General features: G+C 40.8%; 1 protein-coding gene across 7 annotated transcripts in view; it reads left to right on the top strand.

Annotated features, from left to right (window-relative positions):
• The window catches only part of MSI2 (musashi RNA binding protein 2), a 527,555-nt gene that overhangs the window by 489,157 nt on the left and 20,635 nt on the right, over nucleotides 1-17,763 (top strand). For 3 of the 7 annotated variants that reach the window (XM_063296934.1, XM_063296926.1, XM_063296917.1), the window contains one exon: nucleotides 6,435-6,611. The exons of the other annotated variants lie outside the window; for them this stretch is intronic. In XM_063296934.1, coding sequence (XP_063153004.1) covers nucleotides 6,435-6,611 — 177 coding nt within the window. The remainder of the gene's footprint in view (nucleotides 1-6,434; nucleotides 6,612-17,763) is intronic. 7 annotated transcript variants of the gene reach the window in all.

Genomic DNA, 17,763 nt, shown 5'->3' with positions numbered 1-17,763 from the left:
CAATATCTAGCCTCTGTCTTTTTTTTTTTTAGATTTATTTTTATCCCGCCTTTATTATTTTTATAAATAACTCAAGGTGGGAAACATACCTAATACTCCTTCCTCCTATTTTGGGCTGAGAGAGAGGGACTGGCCCAGAGTCACCCAGCCTGCTTTCACTCCTAAGGCAGAACTAGAACTAGAACTCACAGTCTCCTGGTTTCTAGCCTGATGCCTTAACCACTACACCAAACTGGCTCTCTTTAAAGAATATAACTTCAGTAAAAACAGTCCTACTCTATGTCTACCACTCATCTTTTTCCTCTTGGTCCCACTTTTTAACCCAGTCCTGCTCCTTTTGTTCTTTTGTCTTAACGTAAACATAGTTCTCCATCATTTCAGAGTGATAGCACAGAGTTTGGGGATGATATCTGCTATCTTCCAAAACTACTTGCCAAAAAATGTATTACAGCCTTTGTAAGGTTGACATTTGTTTGTTGTTAAGGATGTCATTAGAAGCAGAGAGGGCAGAGTCTACCTTGCTTGGCTAATTACCGCCATGCACAAAGACCACTTTGAACTTCAAGGACACACAGCTATTAGCACTTACATCAAAAATGGATTAAACTTCTGTGCTTTTATAATGATTAAAGATGAACCCCTCAAGTGGAAAATCTTTTGTCAAAAGCTGCAAGAAAAATTGGCTCCTTGATTGCTGTTTCTCTTGGCAAAATTTGGTCCAGCCTTCAGTTGATGGGATGGCTTCCTGTGAGAATGTCATTGTGCTACATTTTTGATGTGGAGAATTTCATAAATATTGTTTTTGTGTAAAACATCATCATTGTGATGAGAGATATATTTATTTGCCATCATGAGCAATTGTAAGCCCTAGAAAATTATTTTGATTGATTTTAGTTGCTTTTTAAAAAAAATCTGTGCACATCAAGTATTTTGTGGATATGTCCCCAATCACTTGTTAGCACTCCTTGATCAGTTGCTCAAATTTAAATTTTGCTAAAGCGGCTATTAAAGAGACAGTTATTGCTAGCATTAGCAATAACTGCATCTTTAATAATTTAGAAGAACTCTTGTGACCTGGCTTAACAAATCAACATTTCTTCTGCACCCTCTCTGCAACAAAATTGCTTCGTCTTAGTAGAGTCTTGGAGTATTGCCAGATGCTATTTATTTTATGCCAAAATAACTAAGAATAATTTATCGCCATATTAAATGCTGATCCAGCATCAGAGAACCACACAAGGAAAAATCGTGGTCTAGTAATTAACTCCTTTCTTCTCTACCAGATTGTCATTCTAGGGTCCTCTGAGCCAAACAGTGGTAGACTCCTATAGATTGTACTTGACAGCCTGTAATATGAGCTTCTTTTCGTCCATTTGTATTCATCATCCTGTAATTTGTGCAAAATATTTTTAACACACATTTGTCTTGCAAAGATCTGTAACAAAACACAGTCGGTTCTGACCTGGATCTTCAGTCAGTCATATCTCCAGAATACGCTCTCTGTCAGATTCCCATCATCTTGGACTCAGTCTCTGTAAATGCTCCTCTGTTCCTCCAACGTCATCAACCCCAAAACAGAACTTGAACAATACTCTGAGGGGCTTAGCTGTTCAGAAACATAAGATGAAAAGTTGAAAGTAAACTAAGATGCTTTTGAACATCCCCAGTTGTTTCACTTGTGGATCTCCTTCAATTTCACCTCAGGAGTGAAATGCAGAAAGAACATTTCTGCAGGTGTAAATGAATGCTACTTACAGTAGTCTGGGCTTTAAATTATTCTAACACATTTTAATGCTGACATGCGGAATAATGTATGATGATGCATATTAATAGATTTTTTTTCTGCCCTGTCTACAGGGAGCTTATGTTGCTCACAAGCAGGCCAAAAACCTGAGGGGTAAGGTAGCTCAGTTCCCTGACTTCATCATTTTCTTTGAGTTAAGACATCATAGATGATATACACCCCCTCCAACTCTGTTAGCAACCCATCATATCCTCAAAGAAACAGTGTCAGAGCTTCTTCAGCAACAAAGTGCCACTAAGGAAGTCCAGAGACATGAGAGTTTAATGGCAGTCAATGGAAAAGGCATTACATGATTTCTAGGATCAGCAAAATACTGACTTGTAGTTTCGTTTAGCAACTGCCTTGAATAGCAGCCATTCGCAAATATTACAGTAATAAAAGATAATAAAAATTTATTTTCCAAACAATGCACAACAACAAAAGCCTTCAGTGTGAAACTGATTACAGTCTGGTCAGTTTCAGGCAGCAACTACAAGTCTCCCTGAGGGTTCTAATCAGGTAATTAAGATCACAAAGCTGAGCTTGTTAACTTGCCCTTAGCACTTTTTAGGGAAGCACTGTGCTGGGGAGAAAAGCAGCTCAGGAAGAGAGAGCTTGTTTAAGCAATCTCTCCACCCTGCAAGGGGGAAAAGGGGGGGGAATGCGTCAGGCATAGGACACTGTAGAGAGAACTTTATCTGAACGAGACGGCAGCAACCAGTGATCTTCGCAGGGTCTCTCTCTCTCTGTGTCAGTCGCATGTTCACTTTGTGAACATTTCATTTAACTACTGAGTTGTTGGAACCAATTGCAGACACTAAACAAGGACTACCTGTATTTTGGTAGCATGGCTTAAACTGATTTTTATTTTCTCCTCCAAACAGTTGAAGGACTTGGATGCCTGGCCTACCGGACTCTTGAAATGGCCCAGTTCTTCTTGACCACTAATGGCACAAGAGTTTTGGGGGGTCTTTGCCCAAGTGCTTCACTGTTTCCTACATTCTATTTGCTTTGTGTTAGATTTTTCCAGTTCTATTGCTTTGAATAAATCTCGGAACAATTTAGTTCCACCTTTGCACTGCAGCTGTACATTTGCAACCAAATTGCAAGGAAAGCAAACTGCAGCCACTGGTCTTTGAAGTCTAAAAGTTGGGGAAGGCAACAGCAGGCTTTCCATTTGCTTGTCTACCCAGCCTTACATGTGCTGAGTGTCAGAGCTCCTTGTTCAACATAGTCTCCCTGATGTACACATTACAGCATGCAACTTCTGTCTCCACTTTCATCTGTATCAGCAGCATTAAATATTATTATATCATTTACTCTCTCGAGCAAGAAGATGTTGTTTGGCAGCTTGTTCTATGAATTTTTCATAAAGATAAAAAGCAGCCTAATCTTGTGAGCTTTAACTCTCAGTAGCAGTAATGGCTTTGATTTAAAGCGTTTTGTCTTAATGATAGTTATATTGAAAATTTCCTGCTGCTTTCAAGCACACATGGCTATTATCATAAACACTGATGGTGCAAAGGCTGCCAAATTGCATGTGGTTGCTTATGGCAAATGTGGGGAGAGAATCAGAGACAGACTGAGAGCTGTGTCAGCAGGTTGTTGTCAGTGTGATCTTCCTTTCCAAAATCATTACAGCAATATGGGGTCTTCTTCAGTCTTGCTTTGTCCTCCAGCAGTGGCCCATGGGCTCTACATTCCTCTTTTGAGCAAATGGCTTGCGCAATCGTATTATATATATGTATGTTTCCATAGTTGGCAGGGAAAGGGAAACTACTAAAAGGAGACACCAGGGGAAACTGGGATGCAGACAGTGAAAATTACATATAGATGATGGCAACTAACAAAATAGTTAACTTTTTGGGCAGACACAGGGCAGAATTTCAGGTTGTGTCTATGTAACCTCTGCAAAATGTTTGTTAATCTTAAAGGGTTTTCTTGTGCTGAGATCAGTCCAGGCTAAGATTGGAATACCCACTTTTTAAGTGTCCCCTGGAGGTCCCTAGAAGTAGGCTATAGACGTAAACAGTTCCTCAGTAGAGACAATTATTTTCATCCATCTGGGCAGACATATCCCATGTGACTGCAGGATCCTGGAAAAAGCTACCTACAGGCAATTTGGGGGTCCCAACAACTAATGTAATTGAAAAGAGAAATAGTTGAGATACAATCTTTGTCGGTTCTTTCAGGAACATAAGGCAGCACCAAAAGGTATTACTTGATATAAAAGCTGGCATGGAAATAAATTCTAGACTAGTTAATTCTGCCTGAAATATATAATGGGAGGTGGGAATATTTCTTTTTTCATTGAATATTCTTAATATACAGAATGTGTGGAAAAACATTCAGAAGAGGCAAAATATCTGTACATGTGTTTGGGATCTAAATAATTACTTATGAGACTTTTTACAAATTATAAAGCCAGCACATCCTTTGATACAGTACAATATGGATTCAGAAAAAGAGAAGAATATAGAAATACTTCAGTAGCACAGTTACATGAGAGCAGAAAGGAAGTACTATTCCAAAGGTTAAAGAATATCAAGCTATCAAAAAAAAAACCTGTTATTTATTTTTCCCTGTTCAGATCTTTCCTGGATTATCATTTGTTTATTTCTTTATTTCTTTACCTACTTCAACTTTGGCACTACATGACTGGGCAGCTAATTATATAAATACAACACAAATACAAGAAAATAAATAGAAATACTGTAAGGGAAATTAAAAAACAGCAAATACAGACAACTACATCAGAACAAAATGACATTTGACAAACATATATCTAACAAGGGGTTCTATCCACCGTACCCCAAGGCCAGGACTTTAAGGCCTTCCAGAATGCCATCAGGGTGGGAACCATAGGGATCTCAGGGGGAGCTTATTCCAGAGGGCAGGTGTCAGCCCTGACCAGACTATGAAATCAATTCCACAGGAAGACTAAAGCAACTTTTATTGAGAATAGCTATAATAACAGAAATATTACAGGTCTGCTGTATCTCCTCCATCTTATAGTTCCGTGAACAAGGGAGACATCTGTCCAAGGTGCTTCCTAACATTTTCTGGACTTAAAAAATGCATTAGTCCTCTTTGTCTAGGCAATAGAGGCTACATATCAAGGTTGTCTTCCTTACTCTCTACACCAGGCACTGCAACAGAGAAGGCGCATTTCCTGGGTCCCAAAAATGACACTGTTTGATCAAGGGGATCCAGAATGTACCCACTGTGTTGGCTCTTACCTTCCAGGTAGAAACCATGGGAGATAGGCAGTCCTTCAGATAACCTGGCCCTATGTCATGAAGGACGTTATAGGTGATGACCAGTTCCTTGAATAATATTGACAATACTGGACCCTGAGCCAATAGATGACCTCACCCAGAGGTTACATGTAGATATTAAACAGGAGGGTTCTGAGCTGCTGGGGAATCCTCTGCTGATTGCGAGATCAACAGCAATGTGAACTTTTTCCACCCAAGTGCTAGATAATCTGCCATTCTTGTTCTCAAATTTGCTTAAACTGAAGGGATAAACAGGTAGCCTGTTTCATTAAAATGTATGTTATACAAGCCTATTTGAGAATTGTTGTTCTTCAGAAAGTAAGATGCTCCCATCTTAAGATGCACCATTTTATGTTTAAGCTAAACTAAATATCCCAAACCTGATTGAATTGTAGTGTTTATCATTTGGGGCCAGATTGTGTTTTCTCCCTTTTGCTAAGATACATGTGGAGGAGCTAAGCTTCATCTCTGATACTGGTTCTTGTAATATTTATTTTCTCAGAAGTTCTCAATCTTGAGGCTATATGCAGTTTCACAGAGTTCATCTTTCTCTTTTTACTCTGACTCGAATCAGTTGGATGTGGGGCTCACCTTAAACTGACAAGTCTTATCAAAGCAATAGTTATTACTGATATAAGTATGACTTGTGAAGGTGAACTTCACTTCTTGTGGCTTGTGATATAATGAAATAGTATACCAACTGCAGTGCCTAAATGATACAATATTAAAAGGGGGTATTTTGGAGAATCCAGAACTTCAGGACAATTGAGGTAAGATAAAACAGGGGAAAGACATATTTACCATTTGGGGATGAGAAAGGTTTGTGCTCATACATAGACTTAAGCACATGTTTTTGTATGGATATTACAGTTGTCTAAATGTGCATAACTCATACAAATCTATATATTTGGATAAATGGGAGTTGGAGATTTTTCTATAGGAAAGGGATAAGGAAATTCATGAGCATTGAAAATTAGCTCTAATTAGCTTTTTTCTACAGTTCTCCATGTGCAATGTATTCCTTGTTATTTTAATCAGTAGGGTCAATATTTCATGCTCATATATCATTTTTCCTGCTCTGGAGAAACACTTCTAGTAAGCCAGGTGGTGAGTTTCTTTATTTTATATCCAGTCTTGTTTTTATACCAACAAGTAAAGTTGGTATACTTTACTTTATAAAGTTGGTTACCAACAAGTAAATGAGTAAAGTAGCAAGGATATTGGGGGCATGTATGATCCATTCTCTTCTCAAAACTACTTTTTAATATTTGCCTTGTGTTTCCATGATTGTAACTGTAAAAAAAGTACATTTTTTAATATTGAAAATTAGCACCAATCTAGTATCTGCAATGATAGAGTCACTGTATCTCCAGGGATCCCCGATTATGGTTTCTATTCTCCGCCCGGTGACCAACGGGCTCCATTATCGTATGCGGACTATGATTCCATGGGGCCTCGGGTGGCTCAGATGCTTCGTAGCGAGCACCCTGCTTCAGCGAGTAACTCCCCCCTCCACCACCTTCCCAGCCCGGATCAGTTTAAAAGCCCAGGTTTGTATGGAATTTCATTCCTTTGGGGAAGCAAAAAATACAGTACAATTATGGTAACAGCATCACATATTTATTGACATATAGAAGGAAGTGTGTATGGCTACCAAAGTTCATTCTTATTTCTTTTGGTTAGTTTCAGAATTTGGGTTAACTTTCCTTAAATTCTGAATTGTGACATTTTTTTCAGCAGTTGATCCAAATGTGGTAAACATCTGGGTAGAGGCATAACACCTGACAGAGAAACGGCTGGCAAGATGTGGAGGGCCATTGCATGAGTGCATTTTATGTGGAGAGGAGTTCCATCGTCATGCCCCTTAGACAGGTTGTGGCCTTCTTCCATGGAACTGGATCTGTAGTCTTGGGAGAGTCAAATGGAAGATGCAGCAGGCCTTGACTTTTTCCAAGACCTGTCTTTGATCTCAGTGAGGTTGCTGCAATTTTTTTTAAAACTTCATAAAGGTATTCCATTGATTCTACATGTATTTGATCTAAGAGATTTGCATTTGGAAGGATTTATTAGCTTCCTTCAGGTTGCCTATAAAGAAATAGGGAATATAAATAATATAGGTTGACTTTTGTTTGTGTGTGTGTGTTTATTGAGATCAAGTGAGAAAATAATGAGGAAGGTTCTCCAGAACTCTTACCACCAGCTGGATATTAAGTCAAAGACAAGAGGAAAAGATTATTTAAGTTTAAGTAGATTTTGTCCTGAGAATATTTGACTTTCTTTCCCCTCAGACAATTGGTTTTGAAATGTGACAAACTATACCCTTAATAGCCTTGCCCAGAAGGCTCCTCTATGGCCCTTATTTGTCTATGGGACTTTTTCCTTTACTCATTCCTTGTTTTATTTAGTGCAAAGAAGGCATCAAAATAAGCTGTTTCCATCAACTAACCATAGTTTGCTCCTTTTTCCAAAAGAAAAAGGAAATCTGAAACTCAGGTCTCTTTGAAATAAGCATAGTTTAAACTAACCACAGTTCCATGTTTGGACAAATGATAAGCTATAGCTACTTGAAAAGAGAAATGGATGAATGCCATCATCATCTTTGAGTGAGAAGAGGAGAGAAGAAGGGAAGATCATAGAATCAGGGCAGATACTTAAGGTTTCTATAATAAAATGTAACAGTTGGAAGGGTCTTCAGAGATCATTTGGCCCAGGACCTACCCAGTGCAGGAATCTTCACTACAGCATTCCTGACAGATGGCCATCCAGCCTCTGTTTACACCCCTCTGGCAAAAGAGAGTCCACCACTCCCTCAAGCGGTCTGTTTCATTGTTGAACAGCTCTGTTTATGAAGAGTGATCTCTTCTGAAATCTACTTCCTTGCCATTTACATCCATAGTTTCCTGTCCTGTCTTTTGGAAACAATTCTGAACAAATTAGATCATTTTGCCCCATCTTCAACATGACGGTCCTTTGCATAAGAGCAATACCTGACCCACAAATTGCACACTAGAGCTAACTGTTGCTTGAAGAAATTCCACTTCAGAGCAGCCCTGCCATCTAGTTCCTTTGGAATACTGAGTAGTGCTATCCAGCCTTATTCAACTCTTTCTGCAATTGAGAGCTTGGGCTGAAGCTGAGAGAGGAACTTGCAAGAACTGGTTTTATTCCCATACTGCAAGCTGGACTGAAAAACTATTATTCAGCGATCCTTCCATATACATTCTTTGCTGACTGGGGGACTGCGATGCTAGAGATCAGCTTATATCACCCCCCGAAAGGAATTCAGTGGTTATATAGCTGGCTGGAGTTTGAGATAAACTGCCCTCTGGGATTTCTTCACAAGTAAAATCAAACACAGAAGTACACAAGTTCCATGCCGATTAGTTGTAATTTTCCATATTCAAACACTAACTAAGTAGGTTTTCCACTTGGAAAAGGACTCAAATGAGAGCAGGGACTCTTGTATTTGATGCCGACTCCACCAGTTCCAGTTATACACATTTCGTTGCATGACCCTAATTGTCTCTTGCTAGGCTTAAAATATTCATTCAGAATGAATATTAGATTAGATCATTTTGACTCTGCACAACATGCTAAACCAAACGTAAGGGCGCAAAACTTTTTTTGTTTTTTTGTTTTTATGCCCTTCTGTTAACATCCTATGAATATTCTTACCAAGCTGGTTGGTGTCTATACTTACACACCAAGTCAATTGTTGGATATAAAATTCTTGGGAGCAGGGGGGATTGCTTTGAAATTGGAAGCCAGCCTTTCCCCTCTTGCTTTCTGAATTCACATCAGAGTAATGATCCATGTACTGAGGCAGATGGCCTAATGGGTCATAGCTGGAAATCCCTCCTTAGACTGCTGAAAGGAATTTATCTTTCAATGGTGACCCTTCTGGTCCAGCACTGGATTTATTTGGAAGTAGGCTTTCAGTTAACATGCAAGCTCATAGGACAAACTGCCTGATGAGTCAGAGTTAATTCTCCCCTGTCAGCTCTGCCAGATCCAATGGGTAGTTCAAACTGTGTTCTGGCGGGGTTCTGTGAAAGACTGAGGAAGACACCCAGGGGCATCCCTGGCACTTTTTCTAAGATATAGTGGAAAGGATGGGGCTTGTCAGCTGACATTTAGAAGCCACACACACACCGCACCCCGGGTACATCACTGGGGTTCTAGGAATCTTCTTTTAACGGGCAAGTTCCATAGCCTGAAAAAGTTTGAAAACCTCAGGTGTACTTGACTCTAGCCATGGAAGCCCACCATGAGATCTCTGGAGAGCTTTCTGTCTTTGGTTACTAAACATGCATTAGGTAATAGAGAGCCAACGCTGCAGATATTCTTGTCCCAAGAAAAAGGGGAACTTTATTTTCTCAGTACCTCTACAGTAAATCAATTGCTCTTAATGCAAAATCCACTCTTGGGATAGTTATCTCATAGTGAACCAGGATTAAAACAGGAGCAGGTCCTTGGGATGCTCAAAGGGCTATGGCCATGTCCATGGCATGATAGAATACAGAAAGCCTAATATGATTCAAGATTATTTTAATTGCATTACTTTGTAGTAAATAGTTGGATAGCGTTCCTCCTGCGTGCCTTCCCTTATAATTCTGCCTGAAGAAACCACATGTATGCACATGAAACACCTACTCCAAAGTATTCTCAAACAGATTTCACCATACATCCAGAGTCTGTGGAAAACCATGTCTGAACCTGAGAGAACCCTGGGAATCTCAAGAGGTATATGCAACAAATTGAAAAGTTCTAAAGAACTTATTTGGAGCTAGTTTACAATATAACTTTCCAATGCTATTTTCAGATATTCCCGATGAAGCCTGTATTTGTACTGTAGTTGCAAAAATGTTGCTGTTCAATTTTATCTTCAGAATTTTGAGAAAAAAGCTCTCTCCTACATTTTTTTATCACCAAGACTCACTCTAGCAATGTCAGAAATAATATTCAAAAGCTCTAGGTAGATAATCAGAATGTCTGGGATGGAGAAAGTATGAACTTGGAAAGTGTATACGAAAATAATTATATTCCTAATGAGATTTGGAAATTGTACTCAACTGATGGTATTGCACAAAACTACAGAAGGTCACACAAAGAATGATGGATATCAGATCTAGCAGGGGGAAAAAAGCAGGGAGAATTTAAATTAGGTGTCATGTTCCATAACAAGAGGCTTGTACAATCACTTGTCCTCTGCCCCATTTGTCAAATATGGGATTTATACTGAATTAAAGATGCTTAATTTCAAGCAGCACATAAATATTTGGGGGGGGGGTTGAATTCCATGAGCCCTTAAGGTTCCCATAATGATTTTTCTCTAGCCAGGTGACAAAAGAAAATAGCCTCTGAAGAAAATAGCCCCCTCCAATTTGGTGCCCTCAGCTTGTGGATCACCATGGTGGTTGGAATGGCAGACCAACACATCTGAGGCGGCATTACTTTGGAGAAGGTGGATTTAATCCCATCAGCCAAACACAGACTATGGGTAGATGGCTTAGTATGGGATACTAGTTTAATTTTCTTAGTCCCTGTTTTGGGGACCTCTTTTTCCACTCTTTTTTTTTTTTAGTTCTACTGACTTTTTGAATAACTTGTCTTCCCCTCATAGAATCCTATTATTATTTCCCCTCTTATTAAAAAAAACAAAACAAAAAAGAAAGCCAGCGCCGCGTGGGGCTGCAGAGTGGGCCAATGTCCTGTGGTTTTGGAGCTGCAGGTGCGAGGAAACTCCAGCCTTACCCAGGGCAGCTTTGCTGCTGCTGCTGCTGTAGAGCAACCAACTGCTTTTTAAAATGTTGTCTTCCTTCATTGTAAAAAAAAACAGGGTGATGAGAAACAAGGCAGCAACTGACTGTCACTTCTTTGCATCCTCCTACTGGCCAGCAACACTGGAGAAGAAGGCATCAGCAGTGGGGATACCCATGCAGAAATACAGCTCTGTAGAAAGGAAGAGGACAAGGTCTGTGCCTGTGGGGAAGCCCCCTAGGACCAGAGATACAGCTTCATGTCCCTGCTTAGCTAAATACAGAAGGACCGTCACTACCCCTTGCAGCTCCTTAGAAGAAAACATGGGATAAATAGGGGAAAAATGCAGTAGAAAAGGTGAATCAGGATATAGAAGACATTGATGTGCTAGCTGTCTCATGATCATCTATTGATGTGGAGCAGGAATCTCAGATGTTGCTGAAGCATATCTCTGAGTAGCCCCAACTAGCCTGCCTAGTGTCAAGGAATGCTGGGAGTTGTAGTGCAGTAACAGCTGACAGCTAACACAGTTATTTAAATCCTGAAAATAAAAGTGCAGTACATTTTATTTAAAAATAAGTTCTGATCTCAGTCCCACAGAGTGACTGGCTGAAAGCGATGGAGGGGAGGGGCTATGAGAGCAGCTTCTGGGGGCCTATTGCCTACCTTCCTCCACCTCTCCTCAGATATTTTTCCCATCTAGAACAATGTTTCTCAAACTTGACAGCTTTAAGATTTGTGGGCTTCAACTTCCGTTATTCCTCAGGCATCCATGCCACCCACTGATCTGGAAGGTCAACCCTGTGTTGGGACCCACAGGATGTAAACAGCCACCCCTTTGTTCAGAGGTGTTAAATCAGTAGTTGATCTCATCCCTTGGCTGTGGAAGGCAACATCCTAGTTCAATCTCATGTTGCTATTTGCTAAATCAGCTTCTGTTTGAGGCATATACTTCAAACACATACTGTACAGGTATACGAGTCAGGATGCAGCAGTTGGCTGCACTCGGCAGCTGGTTCAGTTTTGGACCCAGATTTGCCACTGTGATTTGTGGCACAGCTCTGAATAATCCTGGAAATTCTGGAATCAGCTCCTCTTTAGGTCACCCTGAATATGTGTATGTTGTTCCTCCATAAACCTTCTTGACTTTGGATTCAGTAGGAAATCTCTCCCTTCAGTTTCTTGGATGATATCTTTACGTTGTTGCACTTCACTCCTTCCAGTCCTGTTTATCCTCCTCTGCCTTAAATTGCAGTAAGCCAACAAAACCATGTGGACCACTGGAAACCCAACCAACATTGTGCTGTGATTCTCTGTAACTGAGATGCATGGCTTCCACCAGTGTGTCCCCCAGTGGTTTGTGCTTTGAAGTAGAAAGGGAGTTAGTTTGTCCTTTGAATAATGTGTTCCTCCTGACTCATATTCATTGTATCCTGTGTATTCAGCAGCCAGAGAAATTGAGGTGATGTGAAGGAGATGATACTTGTGGAGAGTTATCATGTATGATGGCCTATGCATGGCATAACCATGAGGCAAGTACAAGGGTGCAGACAAGCCAGGGCCACCTGACGACCCTGGAGAGAAAAGAGACAGAAAACAGAAATCAGATTATTGTCTTTCCTTCGGTGTAAAGGGAGGCAGTGTGTGGGCATAATAAACGCCATTGTTCACAAACAGACAAACAAACAAAACGTGTTAGTATCTGTCATCAGGGTGGGATAGAGTCCCTTTAGGAGAAAAGAATGTAGAGGTGCTGGGATAGCCATAGTAAGGTCATCCCATAGTGTTATTAGATGTTACATTCCTGTTGTAAAGGTCACAGCCTGATTTACCTTGCTTTCTGTATCATTCCTACATAATCTTTCTGGTTATTATCCATAACCTTGCCTAGTTCAGGACTCTTTTGCATTCTTCTGATGGGGAGCCCAATCATCACGGTAGCAGTACATGCCAATAAAAGGTACTTTTTTGCATCTATCTCCAAGCCTTTTGGTTCCTTATTTGAAGCAGGCATTTTTCCCACAACATGGTAAACTCACATGGTTATAGCTGCTTAATTGCATATGAACCTGTTAAACCACTTTGTTTAATCTGGGTTAATGAGCCCGAAGGTTTATCGGAGCTACCATGCTCATTCTGCCTGTAGCCCTATTGTGTTTCCTAAAGGGGAAGATAGAAAACAGACGCTTATACTTTATTAGATTCCCACTAGAGACTCATTTTGGAGCTGCAAGTTGGCTTTGACAGGAAGGTTAGATCCACTGTCCAATAAACCTGGAGATTATAGTGGCTTTTAGCATTTTGTTCCCCCTCCTTCTGCAATCATCAACCTCAGTGACCCCAATTTATGAAGAGCCCAAAATAGTAATCCATCATTTTTGTTTGTGAATTTCTATTTTTACTTGTTTCAAAAGTATTGCTTTGCCCTATACTTCATAAAACTTCATGATGACCAAATGGAATTGGCTTATTGTAGGGTTTTCTGGTGGTAGATATTATGTTTTCATCTCCAGCTGATTGGCAAGGATATTCAACACAGCTGCCGGTTTGCACAGGATGGCAGGCTACTTAGAAGAAAAGATCACAAAGGCTGCCTGGTAGAAAAAATTTCTGGACTTAAAAATGACCCAGTTAAGGAGGTTGTGCAAATGTGACCAGTGCAAGAGCATACAACTTAATTTAACTGTTTTTAGGTTTCAGCTGATGTTTCTTCCTTTAGCAGTGTTGCAAGATTAGAAGCAAAATGGAAGAGAATTAAAACCTTTGCTGTGTAGGCATAGGAGTTTGCGTGTGTGTGCACAAACGCTTTCAAGTCAGTATGGCAACATTTTGGAAGTAGTTTGGCCTTGCCTTGTTTCTAGGGCTGAGAGAGAGGGAATGTCGGAGAACTTAAACTCACAGCTTCTCAGTTTCTAGCTCAATGCCTTTCAAGATGATGATGATGATGATGATGATGTGCCTGTTCAGAAGTGTTTTGGCCCTAGGGCTGAGAAAAAGGGACTGGCCCAAAGAACTCAAAATTTCCTGGTTTCTAGCCTGGTGCCTTTAACTATTGCACCAAATCAGCTCTCACCATTTCCTGAGCAAACTGATATTTGGCATATGTGACTTGCAGACTACAACATTGGAATGCTAAAGATTCACCCTGCCCTTTGTGGTTGTTTTCAGTGTTCATTTTTGGAGAAAAGTGAAATAGAAACAGTTTGTATCAAAACCTATGCAAGTCTGCCTGAGTCCAATAACAAACGTTTTCAAAATGGATACATATTTTGCTCTTTCTTGATCTTGATCTGTTAAAAGATCAAGAGAAATAGGAGGAGGTGTGAAATCCACAAAATGATATTTTGGACATATGCATTGACTGCATCCTTTCAGACATATGACAGAATGTGCCTCATGAAAAGTACCACTGAAGTAGCAGTTTTCCTGAACAAGGCATCCAAAGCCAGAACAAATGTCTCAAGGCAACACGAAAGGCTTGTTCAAGTGGCAATATATTGATAAGAGGTAGGTGGCAAATAAGCAAGAGACTGTATTGGGTCATATTGCTTCAGAGATGCACCCAGTGGTTCCTGATACTGGAGCATATCTTTTGCTTTTCAGATGTTAGATAACCATCAGACAGAAATGGTCACCTTCTGTTGTTGTTGTTGTTGTTGTGGCAGGATCTAGAAGCCATTTAGTTTATGAGGTCAGGCACTTTCTTGAAATGCAGTGTTGCTCAGTGGGCAAATTTCAAAGACAAGATTGCAGGACGTTCTGTGTTTTTAATTTGTGAGCATGGTGCAGAGACCAAAATGAAGTACTGAAACTGGGGGGAAAAAGGAGCTGCTACAAAAACGTGTGTGTTTAGGTGACCTACTGCTGCCATGCTATTGCTGCTTTTTTAAAAATGGGCATTTGTCCATGATTACCCAAAGCAATGAAGTAAAGAAGCACTGGCTATGTTTGCACAACTTCGACTGACCCAGGGATTCCCTCCTGTAAGTGATTCACTCGCCTCCATGTGTCAGCAGCACACAGTCTAACTCCTTAGCCAATGCTTCAAATCCCCAGCCATTTCATTTGTTTTTATTTTTTAGGGTCTTTGTTCCCCAAGGCAAAAAAACACATTTAAAAATCCAGTCGCAGAATCAGGATCAAAACACTGTGAAGGAAGTCAGGGGCTACTGACCTCAACTTGTTTCTGCCTCTTTTTTATCTTCCCTGTATGCAGATGGAGGGGGTAAAAATGAAACGCTTAGAGGGGCCCTGTTTTTACACTTCTCCTCGGGTATTTCGCACCACTCCTGAATTAGTTTGTAAGTGTTTGTTCCCACCCTGATGTCCAGGTTCAGCAGCTGAGCCACTTAAATTTGACATTCTGCTCACAAGTGCTTAAAAGAGAAAAATGATTTGGCAGCCTTGCAGGTCCCCCTTTAAAGCAAACATTCAACCATGTTTTGTTTGTTTGTTTGATCCAACCAAACAAACGTGCATCTTTTTAAAATGCAACCAGGATCGACCTGAGCCAGCAGCATCTGCGGACAGGACGGGGGGGGCGGGGACAGAATGGCAGAAGCAGCGCCGTCATGATACAAACCCCACCCCTTTTAAAAGTGCGCCATGAGGTTGTCTGCATGTATGAAAGGGGCAGAACTTGCAGTGTGACCCTGTTTTTGTCATTTTGGCCAAAGCAACAGGCTCCTGCAGGTGTCCATGTTCTGGGCTGTGTCGACCTTCTGCAGATCTGTGCAGCTCTTCCCAGGTGCACCATTGCCCAGGCCAAAGCAGCACAGGGGAAATTGAGGAGAATGCTACTTCCCTCCTTTTTGGCAGGTGCCAACTACCTGCAAAATGCCATCCAGCTGCCTGGTTTTGTTTTGTAGTGATTGCCTCATGTATATGTCGGGGCTTGCAGTTTTCTTTTTTGGGTGAGGTAGATGGTAGCAGGATTTTATTCTTCCAGAACCAATCTTACTCTCTTCCATTCAGTGATCCTGTTTGTGGGATGACTGAATCTATAGCCTTCTTTGGACTACACCTCTCTTTCGCCTTCGCTGAAACCACTGCAGCCATGGTTACAGCCACCAGGAGAAGCACCTGCTTCCAAAGTTGCAGGCATGGACCCTCCCATCCTCATAGCAAGACAACAGAGGAATGAAAGATTTGGTAAGGGCCATGGAGGTCAGCTGGTCTAACCCCCACCTCAGTGTAGAATCCGCCAGAGCATTTCTGAGAGATGATCATCTAGCCCCTGTTTGCAAGTGTTCTAGTATAGGAGAATTTACTAATTTGTGTGGTAGTCTGTTCCAGCTTGTACCATCCGGAAGTTCCTTAGGAGTGTGAATGTGCTTCTTTGTAGTTTTAACCCACTGGTTCTAGTCCCACCCCTGTATTGGGATAATACAGATTAAGCCCACCCCCTCTTTTCTGTGACAGTCTTTCAGATATTTGAACACTGCTATCATACCTCCCTTCTGTAGGCTAGTCATATTCAGATATTTCAACTGTTCCTTAGGGGCTTGGTTTCCAGATCCTTCACCATCTTGGTAGACTACCTTCCCCAAGTTCCCTTCATTTTGCCACTGGCCTTTTGGAACTATGGTGCCCACAACTGGACACAGGATTCTAAGTGGGGCTGACCAAGGCGGAGTAGAGAGACAGCTACTCCCCATGATCTGGAGTCTGTGCTCCAGTTAATATTTGTCAACATGACATTTGCTTTTTAGCGGTTGCATCACACTGCTGCCTCCTGTTTTACTTGTAATTTTTCAAAAAGGATACTTAGATCCTTTTAATGTTTACTATTACCAAGCCAGGTCTTCCTGTCCGATGCGTGTGCCCTATCTTCTTCTTGCCCAAATGCAGAACTTTATGGATAGTTTACATTTCTTCCTGTTCAATTCTATCCTATCCATTTCACCCCACTGCTTAAGTCTCCCTGTATCTTTTTGCACCTTTCTCATTTAAAGAGTTAGCTATCCCTCCCAGCTACGAACTTGATACGTGGCCCCACAACTCCCTCGCTCAAGTGATGGATAAAAATGTAGAAGAGCACACAGCCCAGGATAGAGCCTTGTAGCGTTCCACTCTACTTTCCTCCAAGCTGAAGTGGAGCCATAAGTAAATGAGCACTTTTTGGTCATTCATAGTGTACCTACCTTAACAACAGCTTAAAGGGACTGGGAATGGGAAATGACGCCATGTGGAAGTGCCCTTAGTCAGCTGTTTGGAAGACACAGTTGACTGAAGGGAGTTAGGTATAGCACTAGGCAGACTTGGGGCTATTTAATACTAAACATAACTCACTTTTGTTAATTGGCTGGGTCAATCGACCTAGTTTTCCATTTGCATGATGTGGTAGCCTCGCCCTCATGAATAAATTAAAAATGTCATGTGAACGGAAACATTGTGTGCTAAGGCATGTTGGAATCTCCATTCTTCCACATTTGCAATGCTTTTAAAAAGCAATGCTTTTTTCTTTTCACCATTCTTTTTTCACAGGAAAGCTAAGCAATTAATCATTTGCAGGCTCAGATCACACTGGGTATCTTTGTTTGTTTGTTTGTTTGTTTTTTGCCCCTCCTCAGTGGCATCCTCTGTAGTACTTAAAGGAAAGCTGTTTCTCAGTCACAGGTGTTTTGTCTCTCTACCCAATATGTGTGCTAGGAACAATTGTTACCAGGAAGAAAAATAGTATAAGTCTGGAGCAAATTTTGGCCAAAATATTCTTCCCAAAATACTGCTATGGAAATAAATAGAGGGAAGGGTGTATTGAAATATCACCAGCTGGAGCTTATATGATGTGATTCAAGTGCATCCTGGGATAAAATGTGTTAATTCATCCCTTGTTGCAAAGCCATTGAAACACTTTTCCTGTCTTCCTCAGGATGAAAAATCAAGCAATGGCTTTTGGTGTATTTTAAATCCAAAAGTCCTTTATAAACAAAAAAAGGGTGG

This window comes from Candoia aspera, chromosome 1 (genome assembly GCF_035149785.1).
Source record: "Candoia aspera isolate rCanAsp1 chromosome 1, rCanAsp1.hap2, whole genome shotgun sequence".
Classification (NCBI taxonomy): domain Eukaryota; kingdom Metazoa; phylum Chordata; class Lepidosauria; order Squamata; family Boidae; genus Candoia; species Candoia aspera.
The sequence above is the reverse complement of the archived record's forward strand: the minus strand, read 5'-3'. Positions and strand labels throughout refer to the sequence as shown.